At 40.2% G+C, this 27,684-nt stretch overlaps 1 protein-coding gene across 2 annotated transcripts in view; it reads left to right on the top strand.

Moving 5' to 3' along the window:
• The window catches only part of OGDHL (oxoglutarate dehydrogenase like), a 47,546-nt gene extending 21,024 nt beyond the window's left edge, over positions 1 to 26,522 (top strand). For both annotated transcript variants that reach the window (XM_026043028.1, XM_026043027.1), the window contains exons 7-23: positions 1,229 to 1,375; positions 1,955 to 2,045; positions 2,540 to 2,719; positions 3,107 to 3,235; positions 3,627 to 3,806; positions 4,023 to 4,175; positions 4,991 to 5,093; positions 5,630 to 5,758; positions 6,931 to 7,081; positions 9,990 to 10,117; positions 16,054 to 16,232; positions 18,694 to 18,765; positions 20,097 to 20,222; positions 20,906 to 20,978; positions 22,710 to 22,873; positions 23,544 to 23,698; positions 24,399 to 26,522. In XM_026043028.1, the coding sequence (XP_025898813.1) occupies positions 1,229 to 1,375; positions 1,955 to 2,045; positions 2,540 to 2,719; positions 3,107 to 3,235; positions 3,627 to 3,806; positions 4,023 to 4,175; positions 4,991 to 5,093; positions 5,630 to 5,758; positions 6,931 to 7,081; positions 9,990 to 10,117; positions 16,054 to 16,232; positions 18,694 to 18,765; positions 20,097 to 20,222; positions 20,906 to 20,978; positions 22,710 to 22,873; positions 23,544 to 23,698; positions 24,399 to 24,522 (2,284 nt within the window). In that variant the 3' untranslated portion in view covers positions 24,523 to 26,522. The remainder of the gene's footprint in view (positions 1 to 1,228; positions 1,376 to 1,954; positions 2,046 to 2,539; positions 2,720 to 3,106; positions 3,236 to 3,626; positions 3,807 to 4,022; positions 4,176 to 4,990; positions 5,094 to 5,629; positions 5,759 to 6,930; positions 7,082 to 9,989; positions 10,118 to 16,053; positions 16,233 to 18,693; positions 18,766 to 20,096; positions 20,223 to 20,905; positions 20,979 to 22,709; positions 22,874 to 23,543; positions 23,699 to 24,398) is intronic.
• The last annotated feature ends 1,162 nt before the right edge of the window (positions 26,523 to 27,684 follow it).

The raw sequence follows: 27,684 nt of genomic DNA, 5'->3' as shown, positions 1-27,684 counted from the left end.
CTCCCATCCATGAGCAACTGCCTAAATAAGACTTGGTTCTCATGGCAGCAGTCACCCATGGCCCTTGGGAAGTCAGTGGCATGTGGCTTTGCRGGATGTGACTGTGCAATACTGCAGTTCTGCACACTTAGTAGCTGTTCACCTCTGATGTTGAACTTTCTGCTTGTGCAGTACTGTCTCTGCTTGCAGCTACAAAGAGAAAACTGTATGCAGTATGCAACCACCACTTTGCTCCACCCTGTGCGAGCAGAAGAAATGAGAGYCTCACTTCCAGCTTATGTAAGCTTGTGCAGCCCTGCTGACTTTGGAGGAATCGTGGCAATTTGTTTTAGCTGAGAATCTAGCTTGTTGCTAACATGCCTGAATTGTAAAGGTATTGCTGGGTGAGCTAAGGTGACACTGCTGTGTTATGGCAATATTTCATTTCATTGCTTTTAGGACTTCAATCTAAAGAGGTAAATGTCAGCATCCTGAGTGAGGACTAAGCTGTGTAATAATGCTTTATGGCCATCTTATCAGCCYGAATGCATCACAGATGATGTAACAAAATAGTTATGTTCATGGAGATTTATTTTTCTTTGCATTCCATATCTCCAGGCTTTGCAACAAATAACCCTTTCAGTGTTTGTTAAAAGGCACTTTTTAACCACTCACGTTGCCTCTGGCACAAATGCATTAAAGAGAGAAACAACATAGAACTGTTAAGCGYTGACATCTTTCTCCTGCTGTAGCTGAGGCAGATTCCAGCGTCCTTGTTCTTGGCAAGGTATTAGCAGTTACATCACGTAGTCTGAGGCASTGTCCCATTAAAAAGGGCCTATGAAATAAGTGTGCTTTCTCTCACAGTTTTCTTCCAGTATTCAATCACTGTTGCTTCCAGAAAGCACAGGTTCTTTGATCTGTCATCTTCAATCCATAGAGCAGACTTCTCTGCTTTTGCTCTGCATTCCTAGTGATCAATATAAATTGTTGGGCAGGAGCAGAATTCAACCTGGGCAGTTATGGTGAACACTTCTCAAGTGAAGGAGGGAGCCTTAAATTCCTTCCCATGTGCTCCCCCTGTCCTGCATCAGATTTATCTCAAGAGATCTGCAAACGTGTTGCCAGATGCTTTAAAACAGATTGAGACCGTCTCATTTGCTACAAGATGTTTGATAATAAATGTTTGCTACGTTATTTTTTTTAATACAAATGAGCTCACTCTCTTTTTCTTTTTTTTTCCCCAAAGATTTGAAGACTTCCTTGCTCGSAAGTGGTCTTCAGAAAAGCGATTTGGTTTGGAAGGATGCGAAGTGATGATTCCTGCACTTAAGACCATCATTGATAAATCCAGTGAAATGGGAATTGAATATGTTATAATGGGGATGCCTCACAGGTAATGTCAGTGCAAACCCCTCAACTCGAGACTGGTTTTGGATTGTAGAATTAAAACTTTRTTAACAAAGTCAGTGTTGGAGAAGCTAGGGAAGAAAAAGTCAATTATAATGAGTAAAAGGAACGTATAATTGTAATAAAGATATTTTTCAATAAGAGGTTAAAGGCCTCACAGGTGAACACTAGTGAGAGTCATATCAGTGTGCTTTGAAGCAGCAAGCATATGTGTTATGTACCCCACTGTACAGAGTCTCGAACAGAGAAAAGAAGTTGAGATGGTATCACACTTATACAGTCTACGTTAATATTGTCATGTTGTAGCTGCTAGGTGACTATAAAAACTATTGGTCACATTTGCATAATTAGATACTTTATTTAGAGTGTTAGTGGGAATGCATTGGAGGTAATTTGCAGTAGGAAGGGAAAAGGGAGAATAAAGCTTTTAAATTTTAAAAGTGTAAAGCAAACTTCTCAACTGCAAATATCTGAAMTAAAGGGCTTGCTAGTTTTGTAAGTTTTATGCTAGTAGTACTGTTGTTTTCCCTGCTTGAGCCATAACTATGTTTGATTTTTTTCTTAGGGGTAGACTGAATGTGTTGGCTAATGTTATCCGAAAAGAGTTGGAACAGATCTTCTGTCAGTTTGATCCCAAACTTGAAGCAGCTGATGAGGTGAGATGCTTTGCCATTTTATCTRTACAGAAAAGTATAGATATCTATCTGTTCAAAGTAGTTATTTGGTCTGTACTTGGTTTTGGTCATGATCATTATCACAATAGCATTATCATCTTCTGAAAAGGGTTTTCTGGTTTGAGTATCATTTTGTTTTTCAGTTTGAGGGTTATGATTTGATGAAATTTGATCAAGAGTTTAAAGACTACACCTGATCCCTAATACACAGAAGTGTCTCATTTGCAAAGTCTAAAAAATATCCCYGCTCTCTGTCTTTGTTTCATATAAACAGTGTCAGTATTCTGCAAATATGAGCTGGGTGTTGAATAGTGACACTGAGATAATAAAATAGGAACAGTGCTCAAATGTGAGAAAACTACAGCGCATACTGATGCATACCTACCTAGACTTGTTTTTCAGGATAAAGGATAMATTTTAGACATACAATATGTATGAATGATGTGCTTGAATCTTGACCATGTCTTGCACATTAGGGATCTGGGGATGTGAAATATCATCTGGGAATGTACCACGAGAGGATCAACCGAGCAACAAATAAGAAAATCACTCTGTCCCTGATGGCCAACCCTTCTCATCTGGAAGCAGTTGATCCAGTTGTGCAGGGAAAGACTAAAGCCGAACAGTTTTATCGAGGGGATACAGCAGGAAAAAAGGTATAAATAGTTTAATGTTGTGGTAACTCTTCTTGATTTTGCAGTATTTTTTGCAGTATTTTTTAATGAAGTGGTTTGCCAATAATTTTGTATTGTGGAGAAATCTTCTTTTCCTCCTTGACAAAAGAGCATACTACCCACTGAACAGGATAAGGTGTTTGACCTCTCGGGTAACTTCAGGGAGAGAAGTCACCTTAAAACTTTCCTCTGAGTATTGAATGAAGCAGGTAGAATGCAGACCATTCTATGGCTTATGATAAAAGTACAGTTCTGTTCTGTAAATACTGTCGACAGAGCAGACAGATCTTCTTGAGGAACTTAAATTGTGGTGGTTTTTTGTTTGTTTGTTTTCTTTCTAATACGTGTATGTATAATCCTTCCTCTTAGGTTATGTCCATATTATTACATGGGGATGCTGCCTTTGCAGGACAGGGAGTGGTTTATGAGACATTTCATCTTAGTGACCTCCCGTCTTATACCACAAATGGCACTATTCACGTTGTGGTCAATAACCAGGTAATAAGCAGAACATCTTCCAATTGATGTATTTCCTTACTAGTTGCTAGTGTATTTCTTTTTCTTTTTTGTTCTTGTGCTCTTGGTTTTCTTTTCTTAGCTGACTGTGCTACTCCCTCTGTTTAGTAAGAGTGGTTAGAATGTTCCTGAAAATGGTCATAGTATCTAACAGCTCTGAATGGGTAATATATCACCTATGTGTATTTTATTCAGTTCATAACACTTAATTGGGTTTAGTTTGCTTTGTTTCTTTTCAAATTAGCAAAAAGAAGCTCGTATAGCTGCTCAGTTTACTGGCATGTGTATGACTATTAAATGAAAACCTCAAGMATTCAAAGCAAAGTAGAGGGAGATTCCCACATCATTTTATTGCAATTTCTGGGGTTTTTAGATTGGCTTCACTACAGACCCGCGAATGGCCCGTTCGTCTCCATACCCTACTGATGTTGCTCGTGTGGTAAATGCTCCTATTTTTCATGTGAATGCTGATGACCCTGAAGCAGTGATGTATGTGTGCAGTGTAGCTGCAGAATGGCGAAACACATTCAATAAAGATGTCGTTGTTGACTTGGTAAGTCTCTGCTTTCTTAGTTCTTCACTCTGTATTGTATACTACTGTCTCTTATGTACCTGGGAAGACCCAATCAAGAAACACGTTAAAAAATACTTGCAGGAATTGATAAGCATTTCTATTCCATAGACTTTTAAAATCACTGTAAAAGCATGAAACTGAAAGTTTTAGTTTGACGTCTTTCCTTACCAACAGAAACAGTCTTATCCTTTGTAGGTTTGTTACCGAAGGAGAGGGCACAATGAAATGGATGAACCGATGTTCACCCAGCCGCTAATGTACAAGCAGATTCATAAACAGGTGCCGGTGCTGAAGAAGTATGCTGATAAATTGATTGCAGATGGGACCGTAACCCTGCAGGAGTTTGAGGTACAGTATGTCAGCAGAACTAAAGGCTACATATGATTCAGCAGTAAGATATTATTTGAATGATCATAATTATGATGGTGGTTTCATGTTGATCGCCTGGAAGTGATACTTGTATCCAACAGCTTGTTGTGCATATTTAAAGCAAAGATCTTTTTTAAAGTTTATTAGCTTCTTGAAATAATGAAACTGAGATCAGAGATCACTCAAAATATTCTGGAAAGATGAAATATGTGGAGCTTGGGGGAAGTATTAAACTGGTTAGATCTTTGCCTTAATCTTCTAGAGCAAAGCTGTGTGACTAACTGTARCAACAGCAGCATTACAGAGCAACCAAAAAGCAGTGAGTGCATGTGCATTTTGCTTCAGATTGTGGCTTTGCACTTACTGTCTTTGAAGTGTGAGCTAGTAGTTTTTTAGTTAGAATCTACAGCTGGACTAGTTATCTTGGAGGATCTTTTGCAGTRTTTCATAACTGCTGCAGCCTGAGGTATAATAGCCAGAAATTCCAATTTTCATTGTAAATTAGAGCACTTCAATTCTTTTGATTTTTGGAGTACTGTTGGCTACTTACGCTCTTGGTCCTTTTCTCTGTAGCACTTGCCCAATAAACAAATTATTTTGAATGATGTAGGTAAGCATGTTTCTAGAAGACAATTTTATTCCAGGTAAAATAGATTTATTTATATATTTATAATGAAATTTTGTTATGTCATTGCTGTCATACCTGAATTTTAGAATGCCAGGGTATTGTGTTTATCTCTTCTAAAAGTGTGAGGAGTGTTTTTTTTTTTTTTTTTTTTTTTTTCTTCCTCCAGGAAGAAATCGCCAAGTATGACAGAATATGTGAAGAAGCATATACTAGATCTAAGGATAATAAGATTCTACATATTAAGCACTGGCTTGATTCACCTTGGCCTGGTAAGAAATGTCCTTTCATACATTCTACTGTTTGAAGTACCTGTGTTTTCCTTTTAATTCCATATTCTAGGACTCTTTACTATTTTTGTTGGGCAGCTTTCCTTTGCAGTAAAATGTGACTTACGGTTTGTCTGTATTAGCAGTGAAGCATTTCCCAATTTGTTTTGAAAGAGGAGTGTTTTATAGAAAATATTGAAAGATAGATTTTTCAGTCTAGCAGAGAAATGTTATACCTGTAATGCTGTTCATCTTTTTAGGAAGAAGGAAGATACCTCAAATATCTCCCACTACTTTGCTGTTGTTGTTGTTAAATCAAGTAATTCACTTAATTCACTGGGAGTCAAAGTAGAAACAAAACAGGTCGTTGTGTGCCTGTGAGATCAAGTCCTGTTGTCATGCAGGCAATGGAAATGATTGTGCCTCCCTTCTGGAAGGTGAAGAACTAGGTTAATGTGCCACTTAGAATGTCTTAATGAGCTGTGGATTTTAAAATAAATTGCAAATAAGGTAGAAATCTCTTAATCTTTTACTTCCAGGTTTCTTTAATGTGGATGGAGAGCCCAAGAGCATGTCGTGTCCCCCAACTGGCATTTCAGAAGAGCTGCTGGTTCACATTGGCAATGTGGCCAGTTCAGTGCCAGTCAAAGACTTCAAAATCCACGCAGGTCAGCTGGAGTCCTTGCTTCCTTCGGGGCCTGCGTTTCTTGCTCAGGTGTCTTAATTCTCTACATGAATTGCTGATGGGCCATTTCACAAAGGGGAGAGCAGCAGTAACTTCTTCTGGAGAATGTGGCAGATGGGGTCCTGCTGCTTGTTCTCATTTGAAAATTCTTTCAATATCATGCCATTTCTGTTCCATACCTCATTAAAATAGCTATTTTCTCCATTTATTAATGTTAAGTTAATACAGTCCTTTTGTAAAATGTTGCCTCTGTGCAGTGCGTTCATGGGACTTCTTGCAAAGGTACTCATCTCATGGGGCACTATTATTGGCTTCTTTTTATTTTACTATTATTTTTTAAATGTTGAAACTGGTGACAATTTGGGGTCCACTTAAGTCACTTTTCTTGTTCTTCGCTTGTAACTTTCTGTTCAGGGATTTAGCTCATTTTTTTCAGATAGGACAATGTTGATGTGCAATGAGTCTAATTTTAGTACAGTAAACTGCAAATAAATTTGAGTTCAGTTTTTCTTTCAGTGTAGTTATTTAGTGTTAGTGATAACAAATCTAGCATTTTATCAGAAGGTCTTAGCTTTTGGTCTGAAGAGATTCCATTCTGAATCTAGTGTCTATTATATGGGTGTCTCAAAAAAAAGGGGGAAGGGAGGAGAGGGGTGGACTCTGGCATTGGGGATAAGTTCTCAGCTAATTCTTTTTCTGATTGGACTCTAGCAACCTTACAGGGAGAGTGATATGCTAGTTCCATGGGGAAAGATGGAGCTACTTTATTTAGAGATTTTTTTTTCCTGGCCTATAGGAAAATGCTTAGGATCTGTGGAAAGAGTATTTTTTTTCTTCTTTTTTTAATTTTCTTTCTTTTGCAAAAACAAGATATGAATAATATACAACCCTTTGCCTGGGAAAAAAATATTTTACTTCCCTGGCAGTTCAGGTCTAGCAAAACAATTTGTAGACTGTATTGGGTTTGCTTAACTTCATTGCATTGTTCTGCTTTTGACAAAGGCAGTGAATCAGCAACTAAAAGTAGCAACTCAAATTTGATGTTACTTTCTGTTCTCATGCATCCTGTACCAGCAGGGACAAAGGTGAATGTTCTATGAATGTAGAATGTCTTTCAAGTAAGTTCACAGATTTCTGATCTTTATTCCAATATAGGACTCTCACGGATTTTGAGAGCCCGCCTGGAGATGACTAAGAACAGAGTCGTCGACTGGGCCTTAGCAGAGTACATGGCTTTTGGCTCTTTTCTGAAGGAAGGGATCCATGTCCGACTAAGTGGCCAGGATGTGGAAAGAGGTACTTTCAGGTGAGTACTGAAACAACTGTTGAATGCTGGGCCATTCCTCAACACTTTAGCATGCTGAGCATAGTCTGTTGAAGGGAAGGGCAGTTGGAGGCTGTTTGGCCTCATCTGATTGTCATAGGTGCTGGTGGTCAAGCGGAATCCAATTTCCTGCTAGTCTGCAGAGAGAACATTTCAAAGAATTGTATTTAAGGAAGAACAAATATTTCTAGATATTTTACTTCCTTTTGCTGAAAAGCAGACTTTTTTTCCTTTTGGAGTAGAAATTCAACTGCAAGCCATCTAAACACTGAGGAAAGTTGTTTTGCTGCTGCAGATTCTCAAGTCTTCAAGTAACATTAAGCATAACTGCTTTTAACTCCAGTATCCTTTGAAACAAACGTATTGCCACTTGGCAAGGCTTCTTTTAGGTGAAACAAGATCTTGTGTGTGGAGACTCTTATTGAACATGGAGCTAGAAGGAACACGGAATCTGATCACTTGGTAAAATATAAATGCTGCTTTTCCCTACCTGATTCTCCACGGAGTAAAATCTTAATGATGTATTTGATTGACCCATTTGATGCAAAACCTGTTGCTGGGCATGGATGGAGTAGCAGCTGCCCTCTGCTTGCCAAAGAGGACGATGAGCATTGGTGCCTGCCTTCTGTGTTTCTGTGCTGAACTTCGCTTGGTATCCAGTCTTTCAGGCTTTCTTCTTTTTGCTCCCATTCTAATGGCAGTTTAATAAAATGATTCAGGCAAGACCTTAAGACGAAGAGAATCAGGAGATTTCCCCCATATTTCTCCTCCTTGATTTCAGGAATATTGGTCTTGTAAAGTGGTAAGCACCTTCTGAGGGAGGTAACGCACATGTACATTGGTCAGCAACCTAACTACCTATTTCAAGTGAGTGCTTAGTTGTGCTCAATGCTCTCATGAGAATACCAACTGTGTAACAGATGGAAGAGGATTTTCCAGAACGATTGGCCATATTTCTTTAATGTATGTCCAAGAGAAAAATAAATATTGTGTTCGCAACACCATAGGGAAAATAAGAAACATGCTTTAGAAAAAACAACCTGCTCAGATTTGCACATATTAGCTAGGAATAGGTGGACCGCTAATTTGTGGTACAAACACATCTGAAATATGCTGCCATTTCAAATGGAGCTGCTTTTTTTTTTCAGTTGTGGTTAGGGTTCTCTGCCATTTATAATAAATGGGACTCCCTTAACAGCTGGAGACTTTTGCAAATGCCTGTGTATTCTTTCTGGGGTGGTGGTGGGGAAAACAACTGCAAGTGCTAGAAAAGCACATGTCACTGCATCCTCYCTCAAATGTTGTATTAAAAGATACTTTTTTCCTCCTCCAAAATCTTTAAAGTACATAAAATCTCAGTTAGCTGAATCTAATTGAAGAGGGAGCATAAGCTGTTATTTGGGAAGAATGGAGATACTGTATTGCCATAATGGGGAAAAAGCATTCAGATCATCTCAATATGCAGTGAGATGACTGCATGGCAAGTTGAGTGAGGCTGTAGTAGTGCTAGTCAGGAGAGTCGCCTCAGGCAAGCTGTAGGATGCTTTCTAGATCCCAGAACCTCTGTCTTCTCATTCTAGAGCCTTTATCCTGCAGAACCCAGAATATTACAGACCTAAGCTACTTCTCCCATCTGAAGAATGTTAAATGTGAATATTAAATGTAATGGCTTGTTTTCTTCCTGTTTCAGTACTCCACTTAACGTTATTAATAGAGGGAAGACAGAGATAATGCTGTAGATAAAAGCTCTTGGCCCTTTCTCGTTCTGGAGCCACACTTTGGAGAAGGAAGGGAGAGGAAGAGACTTGACTGTTCTGTTTCCTATCAGGAACCCTGACAGCTCTTCAGCAGCAAAACCTGACTTGTGTAGCTGCCCATCCAGGCTCATTATTACTGCCTTTTGGTGGTGCTTCATAATTCAGGGTCTAAAAGTTTACTGTCTATTTAGGTCTTTTTATTTTTGATAGAATGACAAATGTGAAATGATAGTATCAAAAATAATTTCTTACAGCTGGTCTTCCTGTGCATATTTTCCCTTTTCTGCCTGCCTCCCTGTGCTGTTCTTCAAGGGTTCTGTCTTTTCTCCTGTTGTTGCCCTCTAAATAGACTTCAGAGCTCTTTTGCTAGCATTCATTATGCAAACTGGATATAGAGAAAGCTCCAGTCTCCAGTGCTGGCAGCTATACAACATGCAGTAGTTGTTACCAGCATAATAGCAGTCCTTATGTTAGCAGTTGTAAAGCTGGACATATTGGTGTGATTCACTCAGTTAGGCTGCTCAGAGAGTTAATGGATTGCAGTAATTACTTGACTCATCTCTGTTTTGCTAGTGCTCCTTGGTGCCCCATTCTAATGCTGATTAATGGGGGGCTGGAGAGCTGTAAATGGTATGAATGGAAATGGCAGGAAAGAGGATACTACTTCAGTCTTGGTGCTGTGAGAAGCTCCTTAGTGTTTTCTTTTTTGTTTTGTTTTTTTCTTTTCTCCTAAAAGACAAACAATTATTGTCTCAAGGAAGAGAATAATAGGATATGCCAGGGAGGCACAATGAAATGGCTTTAATAACAGCTTGATCTTCTGAAATTTGACTTTATCAGTCTAAAATATTTTATAACCTCCCCCTTAGCTTCTCCAAATTCCAGTAATGACAGTGTATTTTCAGGTTTCATGAGTGTCAGAGCAAGTGCGTGAAAGTCCTCATAGTGTAGCAATTTTATTAAAGGTACTTCTGTGTTTCATCCAACCACAGTGTTATGTATGCCAGATGTAAAGATTGCTTGCTTGCTTGCTTTCTGGAGTTTCTACCTTTGGTAGTTAATCTTTTAAAATGGCTCTGTTGTAGCCCCAGGTTGTTCTTAGCTAATGGATTCCTTTCCCCACCTCTTTGCAGCCATCGTCATCATGTGCTTCACGACCAAGAAGTTGACAAAAGGACTTGTGTTCCCATGAATCACCTCTGGGAGCAGCAGGCCCCCTATACCGTGTGCAACAGCTCCCTGTCCGAGTACGGCGTCTTGGGTATGTCCCAGTATCTAAGAGATTTGATTGCCCTTAAACCTTTTATTTTAGCATAAATTAAAAATTAGAAGGAAAACTTCAGTTGTTCTTTAATTTTTTGAATATGCTACCTRTAGTAGTTGGCATTTGAATCTGCACAGGTTTTAGTTTTCCCATAGAGCAAAACTTACTATTTAAATTCTCCCTATAATATATTTATATAGACTACTGAAAACCTTCCTGTAATGACCAGTGTGATTTGGGAGAGTTAATTAGCTTTCAGTAGAAAAGCGACAGTGTGCGCCAGTATCTTATTAGTGCCCAATAGCAAATTAYATAGAGGTGACAAAATAATTTTGGAGAAGAAGTTTGGCAGAGCAGAGACAAGACTCATAAGAAAGAGACTATTAAAAAGAAAACCTGTCCAACAGTTAAACAGATTCTAATATCCCTTAACAGACATCTCCAAGTTTTACAACTGTGTGATTCAGTTGGAAGAATCTGTTTGTTGTAGCTCATATTGGCACTGTCAGAACATGCAGCTAATGCTTTAACAAAAGGGGAGGGACTGTCCACAAAAGCAGGGACACCTTGGAATATAAATATAAAAAGACATCCTAGCCTTATATGATGATAGAGTGCTAGTGTGAGTGTGTTGTTTCCAGAAAACAAATCCTTCTTATTTGTAGCATTAATCATTGTGAATTATGTTTTTGAACTGGACAAACATTTTATGTTCAGCAGCAGTGAACAGATAACCTCACTGTGGTGTGCTGGGGGTGGCAAATAATACGGAGCACAAAACAAATACGTCTAATAATTTATCAAGAATGTTATTAATCCTTTGGGTAAATAATGAATTATGTCCATTTCATAGCTGGTATAAGGGAGGACAAATGCAAYGAGGTAGATAAAGGTGGTAATTGTGAACTGCTTACCTAAAGTGTTCAGAAATATTTGAACATGTAGCATGAACATGTACATATGATACGTGTTACATATTACTAGTAGTAACATTTGAGTATTGCAAAACTGAATAGCTGGAGCATGGGTTGAAGAGCTGAGATTTTGGGGTATTTGTTARTTCTATAGCAGAACTGGTGTAAGCAAAACTAAAATCTTTGTGTATCTTTAAGCTAGTAAATAAATGCTTGTATATGATCTCTAGATAGGAGAAAGAGAATATATGTATAAATAAAAGGAAAAATATTTGCTGTAGATAAAGAGGGAGAGTGTAATGTCAGAGAATTTTTGTTTGCAATTATGTGCCATTTCTCACAGTTTTGGTATGGGTTTTCTTATCCTGAGCATGTTCTGAGCTCTGTAAATGTGCAACGCCTCAGAATCGTTTTGGAAATTCCCTTAGTGCCTGTGACTTTGAGCTGAATGAAAACGGATTGACCAGCGCTGCGTGATGGACCCCCAGATTGCTTGTCAGGTGCTAAAGGCAGGAGTGGCACCAGTGCAGAGCTGTGAGCTTTGCACCAAGGTTTTTGTTGAGCTGATGAGGAGTGCCTGGGCTGTTGCTGCTCCACTAAAATGCTACTCCAGCAAGATTTTCCCTTAGGGAGGAGCAAAGTCAGTCTTGTTATCTCAAGCAGTTGCGTTGGATACAGCAAGTATGAAGGTCTATGTGATGGAGCATTAAATCAGAGTATTTAGCAATGTCTAGTTTTCTTATCTCACCTGTGATATCCTATGCCTACTATTTTTAACTCTATCCAGGCTCTTCCAATTTAGTTATGCATCCACTCATTAAAGCTATAGATTTTCTTTTATCAAAAATGTATGTCTGGGAGCGTAGCTGATTGCTGTGCGAAGTGACTTAATCCAAGAAGTTTTCTGTAGTTTATTTGCTGATTAAGACAGAAGAAAAGCAAAACTATCTTAAAGTCAATCCATGATGTTTCTTGTGCAGCTTTTTTAAATACCCTAAAGACTTTTTTTTTTTTTTCTTCTTCCCATCCAGGAATAGTGAGGGTTGGTTGGTTGGTTTGTTTGTTTGTTTATTTATTTATTTATTTATTTATTTATGGTCAGATTCAGTGGTTGTTTTGAGAGGTCTTGTAACATCCCATGTTAGGGACTCACAGGGAACTTCCAAGCATGGCAGACTTGGGGTTAGTGCATAGTTCATAGTGCCTGAACCTCAAGAGACCTAGAGTCCATTTTTTTTGGTGGGGAAGATGATGCCCAACAGGAAAGGGGAAAAAAAGGTATTGATTTCAGCTTCTTTCACAGTAYACTCTTAGCATGGAATATGTAAAGTTACTGCTCATTCAGAACAGTATATTTCTTGTAAGGTTAATTGGGAAATGCTGTTATCTGAGACTATAGTAAGGACTATAGTAACATGTACATGACACATACATGTAGCTCCAAAAGTCAGCAATCAGTCACCAAGCAGGTATTGTTTACCTGCCTCTCTCCCAGGCTGTGCGTGGGTTTGTGAGAGGATGCATGTCCCTCTGCTAGTCCCTGAGGTTAGATGTTTTACATGACATAAATCTGTCTCATAATTTTCTTTCTTCTAATTTTAGATCTCTATTCCAATAAGCCATTTATAGATTTCTTTTTTTTAACATTCATGCCTTAAGTCACTTAGAAATCATATTCAATTAGGCTGTAGCCTTATTTATTTCGACTGAAAGCTGTAGTTCTTACAACAGCTGTGCGAAGTGCTGTGGATAAAAATACAGTTGAATGTGCTGTATAAGCTGCCGCTTTGCTTGGCAACACCCCCTTCTCCGCCGGAGTGACAGAACAGTAAGGGAGCACAGCAGGAATGGACTAATAGAAACCAGCATTTCTGCTCTGCCTCTCATCTAGGGACCTTAATGAACTCCAGCAATTAAAGCATTAGTTTTGCAACCCTAGTCAAGTGCTTGAGATTTGTCTTTCTTATCTCYCCGTGGTTTGGAAGTTAACTGCACTGCTGCGTTGGGCCCTGCTCTCCCAGGCCTTGGTGCCCTGAGCTCCTAGGGGCTGCAAGGAGTTCAGGAGCTGATTGGAAGCTCTGCTGTGCAGATTCTTCACCTTTGAATTTTTGAGAACTATGTCTCAGCCAGTAGATTTTCTGTAGCTTAAATGTGTTTTCTAAGTCTCTAGCTATAGAAGAGTTAATTGCTTAAGCTCACAAGCTTTGCACGACATTCTGAAACAACACTGCTCAGTTCTGGTCTCTGGAGATAAAAGCAATAAAATTCTGCAAGGTCTCTGCTGAGGATTTTTAACTGTCTACTCAGGGCTGCCGTTAAGCTCTCATGAGGGGTCTAAGTAGAATCCTGCTCCTCTGCAGTTTGGGTATCATGTCCTGACCTGTGGAGTCTTTCCAGCTTGGGATCACCTTCCATGACCTTGACTCATCTGGAGCCTGAAGAAATCCCTTTCAAGAAAAGTTCTGCCTCCTATTGCATCTGTTTAGGTATCTTTCCAATAATGACTTGAGATTTTTTATTCAGTATTTCAGGTCCAGTAGTTAAAACGCTTTTCTCCACAAGCAGGCAGGAGCAGTAATTCTAGGCACACTTCCTAGCAATTGCTGGTGGTAAAAGGATGAACTCTCATTGTCATTTGCATGGTGGAAAATGAGTTTTGGAGTCTGATTGAACAAAGATGGATATACCACAGACACATGTTCCATGATACGGTAGTCTTTGGAGTGCTACTTTTAACACAATTAATATCAGGATGTATAGATTGCACTTGAATATATTTCTCCAAATAGTTATATGTCTGCCAGAAAGCTTGCAGAAGGTACCTGTGTTGAGATCACTCTTTTTTGTGCAGCTTATCCTTTGACAGAATCACCTTGGGGTGATTATTAGCATGAAATGAGCAGCACGATAGGAAGTGAGCGATGGTGACTTCCCCTGTGAAACTTGCAGAGAGTTCTTGGTGTGCAGAACAGAATAACGTGTGCACTCTGAGCACTAAAACACGTGCAGAGCACACCATGCCCTTCGAAAGGGACTGTGTGACTATTGGTAATTCCAAGTGGTCAGAACCCCAGGTTTGTTCTTCTCTAAAAGCTAGATTATTCCATCCTTATAGAGAGCACATATGTGCAAATAAGCCTTGAACATAATGCATATTTTCTCAACCATGTAACCTAATCAGTAGAAATGATTTCTTAATGCTTGTGTAAAATTAGAATGGGCTTCAAGTCTCTCTAGGGAAATCTCTTTYGCAAATACCTTTGGGAACATGCATCGAAGGGCTTGTATAGACTTTTTCTGTTGTTTGCATGGTATTTAAAAGCAAAAGTCACACAAATAAGGAGAGCAGAGATTTAAATTGTGTTCTAAAAGGAACAGGGCTTCAGACCTTGTACAGGGCATCAGCAAGAGCCATCCTCTTTGGAAATTTAGCCATGTGCGTATTGAGATGCTACTCTCTGCCAGGAAGTTCAGAGTTTTCCAGAGTTCCTGAAACTTTTCTGCTTTGAGAGTTGTGTACTAGCGGGGGGGGATCAGAATCAGAAATTGCAGTTCCTAAGACTCTTCACAGATTTCCCATAGGTTAATCTACTAAATACTGCTCGTCACCAAGTAGGTTCTCTGGGATTTACTAGTACAGAATACGTAAGAGGCTTATTAGGTATCTGATTTGTGATTGGATTTGGATTTTGGGCATAGGAAATATTATGCAAAATGTTAGGTTTTACAGAGTGTTGTGGTACTCTTGTCCAGTACTCCTGAGTCTGCAAGATAAGGAAGGGGAAAAAAACTGAGCTTACACATAGCATCGGGGAAGTGTGCCATGCTGTCAGATATGAAGGAGTTTTGCTCTGCATCCAGAACTTCTGCCTTGGCCCATTTCTGTGCTAATGAAGCATATGCTGCTCTTGTGACTGTGTGGGGGCTTAGGGGCCAGTGGGGCAAATGCAGCAGAACAGGCAGTTTGTTACCTGGAAGCGTGTGCAGTTTTGCTGGGGCTGGGCCTGCTGTCAAGCTGATACCGTAAAACAGCGTTTGTGTTTGTCTAGCRTGACTTCAGTGAAATGGAGGAAAAGAGAGAGGTGAAATCTGGCAAAAATGGRAGTGACAGTAGCATGTAAATAGCATAAACAGAGCAGAGGAATTCAGTATAGATCCCCTTTGGTGGGATGGGACTCCCTCTCCACAACCTAATTACATAATCAATTACTTGATGTTTTACCAAGGTAAGAAATCCTCAGTGATCTGCGTAGTTCATTGTCACATTTTGGAGAAAGTTGCAGTTAATCGGGGAAGAGTTGCAACTCATCTTAGTTTTCTAAATAAAACACTCTAATTACTTTGTAACCCTCAGTGAGAGCATTCCCATGTTACAGTTCTGTATTTGAAATGAACTTTGGATTTTGTGCAAAAGGTGTCAAGCTCAACAGAAAACACATATATCCTTCAGATATTTGCTCTCTGTGTGTACTGAACCAATCCTTCCTCGGTCAGGGCCTCTGGAGTAGTGCTGTGCAGTTGACCTCGATGAGCTCAAACTTTGGCTGTTCACAGTTACAGCTGTATAAAATGAGAATAGATATTAGACAGCCCTCCAGACTCAGTTGTGTGGAATACCAAAGGGAAAACAGGGGCAGAGATTGCACATATGTGTTTAGCCCCACATTTAGCTGGTTACTGTGTTTCTGCCAAAGTAATAACCAAATTTACCAAAGACAGGTATTGCAAAGGTGTGTCTCATGCACCTCTAATGTTCAAGCTTATATAAAGGTCTGAAGAGCATGGACGGCCTATGGACTGGAGCCTGATGTCACCAGTAACACTGTTCAGTGTCTTGGGGGGAAAAGTGAGGGAAATCCACAGTACTGGACAGGGCTGTGCAAGTCAGAATATCAACAAGTAGCTTTTTTGTAATATACCCTTAATTATTGTTTTTCCTTTTAATTTATTTTTTAAATGAAAAATGAGTAGAATTCTCAGCTAGCCTGTTTCTTTTTTTCCTTCCTGCGTGTTGTTCAGGTTTTGAGCTTGGCTTTGCCATGGCAAGTCCCAACGCCCTAGTGTGCTGGGAGGCCCAGTTTGGCGACTTCCACAACACGGCCCAGTGCATTATAGACCAGTTCATCAGCTCGGGCCAGGCCAAGTGGGTCCGGCACAATGGGATCGTTCTGCTCTTGCCGCATGGGATGGAAGGCATGGTGAGTGTTGCTGACCAGCGCCCGTGGCAGTGTGTCAAACATCCTGTTCCCTATCCCTAAAATCGAAAGGTGCCTTGAGAGTCTCACAGGGGTGTCGGGAGGTGAGTTGTATTTATTGTATTGGACTGCTTCAGTGCTGCAACGGGGACCATGTGTAGAGTGGTCAGGGAGATCAAAAGGAAATGAAATTACTTTCAAAGGTTACAAGCCAATATCATGCTAGGTCGATTTTCTCCTTTGCAAATTCACTGACAGTTTTCTCTTAAGAAAAGCATATTATGTCCTTTAGTGGCAATCTCCATCTCCGGGTACTGAAGACCCTTTTTTGCACACCTGTAGTCATTACTGTTCTTCCAAACAGCTTAGTTTATTCCCGATGTGATATACTGATGTGTATTCATGACTTATGAATGGCTTTCCATACCCTTTTCTGTATCAAGAATGAAAAGTCTGCTGTTCACCAAAGTTGTTTTTATAAATTACTATTTCTTTAGGTAAGCCCTTTGGGACTCAKAATGAATCCATATCCATAGGCTGAATGGCTCTCAGGAGGAAGTGCATCCCTCTGCAGGGAAGCTCCAAAGAAGGGAGCTGCATCTCTGCTGTTTGTAGCACTCTTAATCAGCCTTTACTCTTAGCCGTTTGGCAGCGAGGATTTGCCCAGATGTTCTGGAACATGCTTATTTAGCCACTGGTGTCAGGTGTTTTCTGAATGTTTAAGAATCCCACATGCCTATTGAAATCCGTTTTCTTCCCAGAGGAGCTTTCCATTACAGGAGAGTTATTTTCTGTATCAGTGGCATTGGGGGCAGAATGATTTGGGGAAGGATTTGTAATGGGATATGGATCTTTTCACCCCTAGGTCATGCATTTCCAGGCAGGTGTGATTGAAAGACTGCTGCTTTATGGCTCCTTGGTGACTCATTTGAAAGTAGCTAATGGATTCAGTGTATGTCTCACTGGATATAGGCGCTGGCAGTAGAAGTAAACCCTACTGCATCCCACCGAGCAGGCGCTGGCAGCCTAATGGGCAGCGCCAGCAGCGAAATGAGAGCTGGAGGCGGCCTCGGAGGCCCTGGGCGGAGGCTGCTGCGGACGACACACGTGTGTGTGTGTGTGTGTGTGTGTGTGTGTGTGTGTGTGTGTGTGTGTTAGGGAGCCCTCCCGCCGCGCTCCGGTGGTCGCTGCTCGTGCCAGCTCTGCTTCCAGCCCAGTACAGACTGCCCCGGCTGCCCACTCTGCCGCTGGGGAGGCCTGTGCTTGCTGTGGGGCTCGGCTTACAGCAAACGCACAGCAGTGCTGTGGCAGTGTTAGGGTATTAGCTCCTGCCGTGCTCCACAGTTTCGCTTGGCTTTGCATCTTTCTTCCCAGCCTCTGTCTGCTTATGACCCGAGTATTTGGCACCCAAAAAGTAGATACAGGCTTCAAAAGAAGACTTGTATGAGGGCAAAGGTTCTAGACTCTCTGTGGTTTTCTTTTCTTGCCAGTTGAGAAACATAGTATTTTTTTCCTTTGTATCCCCTAGTCCTCGGAGTAGTAAGTGAAAAGCAGAGAGTACCTTGTGTTACACGAAGATAGATTCCTGACTAGCACRCAAGTGAGAATTTGGAGATCATACATAAGGTTTTGATGCAGGAAATTACAATGGAAGAAGAAAAACTTGTTTATAAATGACTTTAGCTTAAGAGCTGAAGAGAGATTTGAGAGGGGGGAGATAACAGATTCCGTTACATTCCTTATTCCTCATGTTGTTTCCGCCCACCCAGCATATGTGTTAAGTGTTTTGTTACTCTAAAGTGGGGCTAACACTATGGGTTAAAAGAGATTGCTTTGAGAGCTGCTAGTGAGAAAGAGGACTTGAGAGTTCAGTAGTTGTCAGGATACAAAATCCCTTTTGAAGATCCAATAATTAAGCACAGGCTAGTTTGGCAGATCATGTGCATTTGGATCTCTCTTAGCAGAAGTGTTCATTTAGGGTATTTTTTCCTGTGTTGAGCAGCTATGGTAGCAGAGAGGTCCCGAGTCTGCATGTGTAGCTAGTAGAGCAGAGGGCATCAACAATTAAACAGTGTTTGCTGCTGTTCAGCAAGCAAGTGAAGTTGTGGAGAAGTGTGAGGCTCTGCAGTGCACTGCGAAACACGTAGCGTTTGCCCTGCTGACATCCCTCCTCCTCCTTTTTGCCCTGCATTAAAAAAGGTCATTCTTGTGTCCCCRCATGAACCTGCACAGATCTTTGCTGCACAGATGCACTGAGACAGGCAGAAATTATTGCAAATAATAAATTCATTGGAGYTCATTTTGAAAACTAATTGGCTCCTTTGAAAATAGCCCATGGAAGAGTGACCAAGAATGTCGGTTCTGCTGCAGGTCCTGGGGAAGCACTTCTGCACAGAGTGACCTACACTGTCTAACTGCTAGTTTGGCTTTTTAACATTGTTTTATCTGATYATATGATTGCCAGGGTCCAGAGCATTCATCAGCAAGGCCTGAGAGGTTTCTGCAGATGAGCAATGATGATTCTGATGCTTATCCAGTAAGTAGATTTGTCAAGGGTCGTGTCCTTTTTCCTGTTTTTCGCTTCTCGGAGATGTGTTGTAGCGCAGGTTGTGAGGGTTTATCATCTGAGAAATCATTACATTTCTCCTTTTTCCCCTTTGCCCCTTTCCTTTGGTTTAGATTTAGCTTCAAGAGCTSGTATACCATTAGCTTGGTCCTAGTAGAAATAATCAAAGCATGCAATTGTTGTGCCTCGCTTCCAAGTCGGGGTCGTATACAATTGGTCTCTGGGAGCATGATCTCCTTATGGCTGTTCCTTAAGGCCATTGATTCTGCTGGCTTGTTTTGCTGTGCAGATTACAAATTGGTATCTCAAAAGAAAGCCAACTGGCTTTTGCAGTTGAACTAAGTTGTACTAGTGAGAGCACAAAAGTAAGGACAATATTTTAAAATTCTATTTCCACAAAAAGCATGAGAATCTCCAAATCTCCTAATAAACTTKGTCTAATTTTAAGTTTGATTCAGCTGAGAAGTTCAGAGGTTGATCAGTTATGCCCACAGAAAATGTGTAAAGCTGCAGAGGATGTTGGGCAATGGGACATGTCCTTTTCCACTGCAGCATCTGTACTAATTTAATTCTAATAAACACTATTATGTATGAACTGAAAATCATATTACCAGTGAGATAAGGATGGTTACAAAGCTGGATTCCCTCTCACCTAAAGTGATTTATCTGTGCACTATCAGCATAAAGTTCTGTTTGACTCTGCTTGAGTGCAGTCAATTGCATCTAATAAGCAAGTGTAAATTTTATCATAGCAGCTAAGWGCACAAGTGATAAACCAGGACATCATTTAGATGCTGTATCAATCTGTGATGAGATTACTGTATCTATACATGCCTGTGTCCACTTCTGTATTTCTATATAAAGAAAATCTAAAATATATAAAACAAATGTAGTAGGACAAGACATCTACCAAAACAAAAGAAAGACAGAAGTAGCTGACTCTACACACAAAAAAAATGAATTGTAACTTTAAGATTCTTTTAAAGGAGTTCCAATTTGTGTCTTGCACCTACTAAAGCCTGCTGAAATCGATGGAAGTTTGGTTCGTTGTTTTCGTTCGTTTTTTGTTTTGTTTTTTCCTTTGMTTGCATACATTTCTTAGGATGAACTAGAAACAGAGAAGTATTAYGAGGGATGCTTCCCTAGCTAATAATATAAGCTCAGCAGAAACCTGCTCATTAAGTGTTTGAGAAGGGGATTGCTAAGAGTCAGAAACAGAAGGATGGCTTTCAAGCCTCTTGTTCTGTTCCCCACTACCACCCCCTGCCRTATTTTGCTAAAGGCTTTAATATTTCTCTCAGGAGTTCACTGAGCAGTTTGAAGTCTCCCAGCTGTATGAGTGCAACTGGATTGTGGTGAATTGTTCAACTCCAGCCAATTACTTCCATGTCCTCAGAAGACAGATCTTGCTGCCATTCAGAAAACCGGTAAAGTTGCTGTAATATAAGCTTGAATATTCCTGATACATTAACTCATCCCTCACATTTAAAGGGGATTAGTTTGTTTATAATACATTTGTTTGTATTCAGCATACTGCTGAATTACAAACAAACAAACAAAACACCTTGGTGGAAGCTTTAAATGCGTATGGGTGAAAGGTAGTTGGTTTGATGAATGAAACTCAGCTGTCACCAGAATTGTACAGTTTGGCTTTCAACTTTCCTCCCTTCTAGCTAGGCAGACCACTAGCTCAGCTTGTCGGGATACTGTGTATAGATTGTATATGTGTAATCTGTATGCTTTATTTCTAGAACTTCTGCTATGTATTTTTATAGGAAATGACTGCTACTTTTGAATCAGACCCTTTGGGTCCAAACTCTGGTGCTGGCTGCACTGCAGTGCCTCCCCCTTCCCCTTTTCTCTACAGAGATAGTCTTCTCTTATAAGCAATTGYAGTTGAAAACATTTAGTGTGTTATCTAAATCTTTTGAATAACTTTGAAACACCATAGACTTTCAAAACATGCAAAATTAATTTTCTGTGTTAGTTATACACATTAAATTGATCTGTGGCATTTTTAATGTTTATATATGAACAGTGATGTAAATATTGCATAGAATAGTGTTGGTGAAGCAACTCATGAGTGTTGGAAAAAATCTGTGTCTTACAGCTAATAGTCTTGACRCCCAAGTCACTCCTGAGGCATCCAGAAGCTAAATCCAGTTTTGATGAAATGGTATCTGGTAGGTTGACTTAAACTATTATGGACATATAATCAGCGATGCAAAGTCACATGTCAAGACTGTAAATGTGAAAAGAGAATCTGTTTTGAAGAGTGTTGTCTTCCTTTGGCTTAATTTTTATGGAGCTATTGTGAGGAAAATAAATTGTTTGTATTTTTATGCATATTAACATTTCTAAACATCCTTAAAGATTTCAGTATCTCCTTTCTGCAGGTGAGTCAGATCTTCTCAGGCAAAGAATGTCACTGGCTTTGATTTCTGCTTTAAACAATTACAGAATCATTAGATTAGGAAAGGTGATACCTGTGTGTGCATGTGTGTATGTATGCATATGCTTGTATGATTACAGTTATATTTCTTTCCATTAGAAAGAATGATTGCAGGTTAGAAATTCTGTAAGATTGTGAGTTGTCCTTTCAGTTAAGTCTTAGAGTGCCCTTCTGCTTCAGGCTAACTCACAGTAGTGGCCAAAACTCTTAATTGACATCTGATTTTGATTTACTTTCATGTTTCTGCTGAGGATGACGTCAAGTGAAGTATTGCTGACTCTCAGCTMACTGTTTGCTCTGTTTTTAAACCGAAACATGAGAAGGAGGGGAGAGACTGACTCCAGCTGACCCAATAACGCACAGATTCAGTCATCTTTGATGATAAATTCTGCTGTTGAGTGAGATGGGAAAATTCTGACATAAATCAGTTCCTCTTTCATACATTTGTGCTGCTGCTTTTCTCCCCCTGAGAAAAATGGCTCAAACAGAAGGTTTTTCTCCTGCTAAGTGGGTGTGCTGATTCAGGCTGGGAGGTCATGTCGCTGCCTGCTGTCTTGTAGTTGGCTGATGTGAGAATAGTTCTAATCAATCACGGAAAGGAGCAGTGGAAAGGATCTCTTAGACCATCAAGGCCCTACGTGTGCCAGAGCAAGATTACTGCCTTTCATATGTTCCAGTTTCCTGTAGCCCAAGCAAGTTGTTCTCCTGAGAGGTGGTATCACGGCAAGCGATATCTAGCAGTCATGATATGCGGCTCAAGCTGTATCCCGTCACTTGTACTCGTGTCTTTGTCCTGTGCTAATTCTTCCTTTGTCCAATTCCATTCTAGCTGTCAAGCCAGAGATGTTAAGCCTATGAGTATGTACGTAGTAATGTGTGTGCCTATGTAAATATTTCTGCAGTTACCTGACCTAGTTACATTAAGGTACTCACTGCTAACTCCTCTGTAATATGTTTACCCAGATAGTATTTCCATTGTTTACCCATATATTTACTGAGAACATATGCTATGCTATGTTTTTATAACACATTTTGTATAGAAAATGTTCTGAGTTTTTTCTGAAAAGATATACTGTAACATGGTTGAGATCATCTTGGAAAGAAGAAGCTATTAGTAGTATATCTCTGAGTAAGAATGTCAGCAAGGGTAAGCTCTCATATCACTTAAAAATTAGAGTTATAAAGTGCAACGTGAAACCAGAAAAGAAATCTTTCTCAATATATTTCTATTTATTAGTTGTAGAAGAGTGGTTTACTGAGGATCTTTTCATTTCTTGAAACCAAACTGCTGAAATCTACTTCAGCAAAGTTGCTGGCCTGAGAAGTCATAGGAGTAGAGAGGCAACAAAGCACTGTGACCAATGCACCCAGCTGAGTGCTCAGCACATGGCTGTTTTTTGGGACTGCTTTAATGCAGAGTCAATTCAGCTGAGTTCACTCCTCTAGTTTTTGCTCTGTTTAGGTACCGCTTTCCAACGGGTGATTCCTGAGAATGGGCTGGCAGCTCAAGAGCCACATGAAGTCAGGCGAGTGATCTTCTGCACGGGGAAAGTGTACTACGATCTGGTGAGAGAGAGAAAGAACCAAGACTTGGAGAAGCAAGTGGCTATAACAAGGTTGGAACAGGTGAGCTCCAGGATCCTCAGAAAAAAACAGGGAATTTGGGGAGAGTTTCAGTAAAGGATTGCTATGCTTTTAAATAGGTGAGACACTGATGATCATACTCTGCATTTATATAACAACTTGATCTCACAAGAGATCACATCAGTGGTATACTGGACTGTGAGACTCAGAGATTGATGACTTGCCCAGAACTACATGAAAAAGCTGAACGTTACAATTTGATGGCATCTTAAATTTGTACCTCTAGTTTGCTAGGTTTAAATGTTGTGAATAGTTTCCTTGGAACTATGTTGTCATTCAGTAATTCTGCTGAAGCAAATGGCCTTGAATTGTGCCAGCTACTTTACTGGAAAATTGTGGAAATGCAGAGGTGTGGACTGTGACTACTTCCATTCATATTTTTGTTAACATAAAACATGTGTCTTCMGTAATTGGTCATTTCTGATACTGTAAAAAATGGTTGAAGTCACTTTAAGATGACTTTAGCCCCTTTAAATGATTAAAGTCAACTTAAGGAATATGAGTCACTTTAAGAATGAATAGCAGTCACATTAGTTTGATACTAAAAGGTTAAATGCAATGGCTGTGTGTAACACTCTGCAGATAAAAACCTTTCCTACCAAAGACTCACACCGTGTAAGATAAAGCTTTGTCAATGATTACATCTTTTCAGATCTCACCATTCCCTTTTGAYCTGCTGAAAAAAGAGCTTGATAAGTATCCAGAGGCTGATCTAGTTTGGTGTCAAGAAGAACACAAGAACAGTGGATATTATGATTATGTCAAACCACGTTTCCGCACAATTGTGAACCACACYCGACCTATCTGGTACGAAGACTTTAAACAATTGCTTTATCTGCTGGGGTAGTGCTTTTGCCAGGGTTTTCATTTGAGGTTGTTAGGCATGGGAAGTCAGTTTCTTCACAAATCAAAAGCTTGTATTTGGTTCCTTAAAAGAAGGAGAAAAAACTCTGTGTGGCATTTTCTTAGATACGCAGTGCGTATCTTGTTCCTCTTGGAGTTCTGAAAAAACAAAGCAAACAAAAAACAAAACAATAGCAGTTAGCTCTGTGTATGGCACTACTTATTGCAGTGCTTGACCCACCTGGATTTTTATTTCTTATTGTCTAAGATTATAAATTTTCTAAGAATTTCACTCCAGATTTTAGCTTCCTGGAGAACAGAGTCCAGTCAGAAAGCTCTGTCCTTGTTGTAGTTTTTGAGTCCGCATATGCAGCTGTTGGTGTGTCCATCCCCACGAGTGGCTTAAATAGGAATGAAACACTGCAGGTGGTGGCCCTGGAAGGTATGGAGGACAAGAGGCCACTGAGAACTGAAGGGAAGGAGATGGAGACTGATTAGAAGGTAGAACTGATGGCACAACTTCAGTTTCATTTATTGTTATTTCAGAAAAGGTCAACAATTACATGTCTGACTGCTGAGCTGACTTGAATGCGTTTAGCAGTGTATTTCCCTGCCCATTAGTGTGAAAATTGCCTCTCACGTGTCTGCCACGTTTGTCCCAAAGGTACGTTGGGCGAGAGCCCGCGGCCGCCGCCGCCACCGGCAACAAGAACACCCATCTGGTGTCGCTCCGAAGGTTCTTGGATACAGCATTCAACCTGGAGGCCTTTGAGGGAAAGACCTTCTAACTGGAGGCACCAGCTCATCTCCATCACGAAGTGCAATAAATTGCTGCAGCTGGAAGAGGAAGCAAGCTCGAATGGGAAATTTTGTGTTTTTTCTTTGAGTTTAAAGGATCCAATTTCAATTGTGTCCATCGTGTTCTGTTCTCCAGTGTGCTGAGAGGCACAGGGGAAGTGATTCTGCTTATCTTCCACTGATTTTCTTTTTAATCATTGTCTATTTAGATTCAGCATTCAAGGAATGTCTCTATCCATGGATCCAGTGTCTGTAAGCACTATCCAATCACTGTAAGTAGAGCAGGCATGGGCAGCATGATACGGTCATGCACGTCTCTGAAAAAGAAGGGGGTGAGTTTGGGAGCTGCTAAGCAAAAAATATATATTTATTGTTCTAGGAAAAAAATGATTGTCAGTTTTTGCTAGAACAAGCCAAAAGTTAAGGGTGTTACCCCTCAAGCTGATAGATAACTTTGATGGAGAAATGTACTGGCTGTCGGGATTGAAAAGAGCTGGCAAGGTAGCCTGATGATGTGAGAAAAGAGGTTGGAAATAGAGCTCCATTACAAAGTCAATAGCCCATGGGTGATAATAAAAGCAGTGTGAACCACTTAGGTGTAAGGTGGARGAGGCAGAGAGAGAGAGAAACAGAAAGGGACCATGAGCAGAAGTGTAGGGAATAGATAGCTGAGGAAGGAAGAAGTCTGCCCAGACAACAGCTCACAGCAGGGAGTGATCAGCAGGAGGGTGAAACAGCAAAGTGCTGGACATTACTTCAAAAGGAAGAAGGTGACAATGCCAGCTGCTCCCATTCCCTGGGCTGCCTGGTTTGATGTACTGTGGTAGGTAGAGAACTGTGGGGTTCTCCTGTGGGCATCTTCTCTTTTGATGTAGTCATCTTCTCTTCCCCAGATTACAGGAAGCTGCTTTTCTTTGAGCTGGTAGCAACTGTACAAAGATTATGTCTTGATGGGAAATCTATGTTTGCTTAGAAATGGTGGCGCTCTACTTTGTCCAATGCTAATCTTTGTTTCAGATTTTCTGATGAATTCAGCTCCAAAGTGACAATTCCGAGTTTAATAGCCTGTTTTTGTTTTAAGAAGAGGGTGGGCAGGCAGCAGTTGTTGATGGACCAGAGGTAGGTGCTGTGTTTTAGCACAGGGAGTAATGGAGGAATGGCCGTATCCAGGTAGGTAATGCCCTGCACAAGGGCCCTGTTCTGCTGTGGTGTCTGCAGAGCGCTGATAGATGAGGGGAGCTGCTGCGTTGTACCCCGCGGCTGCAGAGCGCGAGGAGGGGGTGTCATCCCTGGTCCCTGCGCTGAGCGAGCACTTGGGTCTTCTGAAGTCCTTGGCGATATGTCCTGCCCTGCTGCTGCTGGTGCTATTTTGGCTGTGACATAAGGAGGCTGGAYGGTTTATGCCCGATTCAGAGAGTCTGGCAATGTTGAAATGATTCTTTTCTTATCAAAACAAAAAGCATTACTAAAACTTTTCAGCTATGACMATCGACTGGCAGTACAAGCAGGGTACCAAAAAGGGATATGTTTCTCATGCTGTCCCTTCCTGTGGCCTGGGGACAGCGCGATGGTGAAAAGTCCTGTTGAAAGAGCAGGAAATGGATGTGACAATGTGCTTATCATGATCTCCAGAACCAAACTTAGCCTGATGTTTGTGAATCTCTGTAGCATCTTTTTGAATTAGGCCAGTTGCCTTGGGCTTTTTCTTTCACTGAAACGTTGAAATTAATTTGGTCTTTTGGAACCTAATGAACTTCAAGTACTGCAGTTGACAGCAGCAAAGATGGTCCCATGTCCATTTCCATGCTCAAAACATTAAGCTGATCGGCATTAACTGTCGCCCGAAGTATTTTAATGCTTTTACGAATGTGTGTCTTCGCGGCCGGAATGTGTGCAGCTAAATACTGCTGGCACCATTTATTGTGTTCTCTGCTTGCATAAGGCAGGTCAGTGCTGCATGAAATGAAATGTGATAAATGCACTTATCCCACAGTATGTGTGGACGTAGAAAACCATGACAAAAGAAATACAAATATAAGTGGTAAATGGCAGGTTTCCATTTTAAATGTGTATAATAGAATGTGGCRTAACAGTTGCATAAAAAAATCCAACAAAGAATGTAATAAAATAAAATAAAATACATAGGAACTAAATTCTGCTAAGGCTGTGGGGTGTTTGTTGTTGTTTTTTCTTTTGAGTTTTCCTTTTGTCTGTTGATATTAGTATCCTATTCATAAGACTGCTAGGGCAGCTCATCTTTTACTTGTTTCCTTAGTAGGGRCTTATTTAAATTTACTAGCAAAGAGGGAAACAAAGCATTTGGACTAAAAAAACATGATTATTCATAATCACTGATTTAAAAGGAGTAATAAAGCCATTGGGGTTATATTAGATATTTTGTTTAAGCCTATTTTTAAGTGAACACATCTATTTCAAATGGTTTCTTTTTCAAAATATCAGAATTATATATCTGAGAGATTGATTTCTTTAAGCATGTTGGCTCAACTTTTCTATTGGATTACTAGTCTGCACTATGGACAGTAAATCTTCAGAAACCAATAAAACRTGTAAATTGTTAAATGCAGAGATTGCACTTATATAATTCTTCAGTTTTCCTTTAATAAGGAAGGTCCTTTGAATAAAAAAAAAAGATAATTTTAAATAGGTACATAYTTAATAGGCACATTGTCAAAAACAAATGCAAGTTGCTATTTGTGTTTGAGGAATCTTTGAGTTAAGAATCTCTGATTTCACAGAAGACAAATATTGTCTTAGAACTGACATAAATACTTTTTACATACTAAATAGCAGTCTTTTAATCTTTATGCAGTGTTGGAAAAGGACTGAAATACGATATAGACCTCCTGCAAAATACCCTGACATTCAAACCATATCTTTGTAACTTGTGAGGGAGAAGATCGCCTTCGTGGTGTCTGCAGGTGAGGTATCATGATGCCTGTCTRCAACGGCAGGCAAATTGCTCAGAGAACTTCTGTCACAAAACTGTTTTTGTTTCCCAGTAGTTACCTGATGAAATGCTGTGGCAGCAGGGATGGGTTTGATGAAAACCTCTGCTCCACCTTTGCTGCAGGTGGAATCATCTGCTCTGGCAGAGGAGAAAATGGTCTGTGGAGGTGGAACCGCTCTGCTTG

This window comes from Nothoprocta perdicaria, unplaced genomic scaffold (genome assembly GCF_003342845.1).
Source record: "Nothoprocta perdicaria isolate Ctin4 unplaced genomic scaffold, notPer1 scaffold_32, whole genome shotgun sequence".
Taxonomy (NCBI): domain Eukaryota; kingdom Metazoa; phylum Chordata; class Aves; order Tinamiformes; family Tinamidae; genus Nothoprocta; species Nothoprocta perdicaria.
The sequence above is the reverse complement of the archived record's forward strand: the minus strand, read 5'-3'. Positions and strand labels throughout refer to the sequence as shown.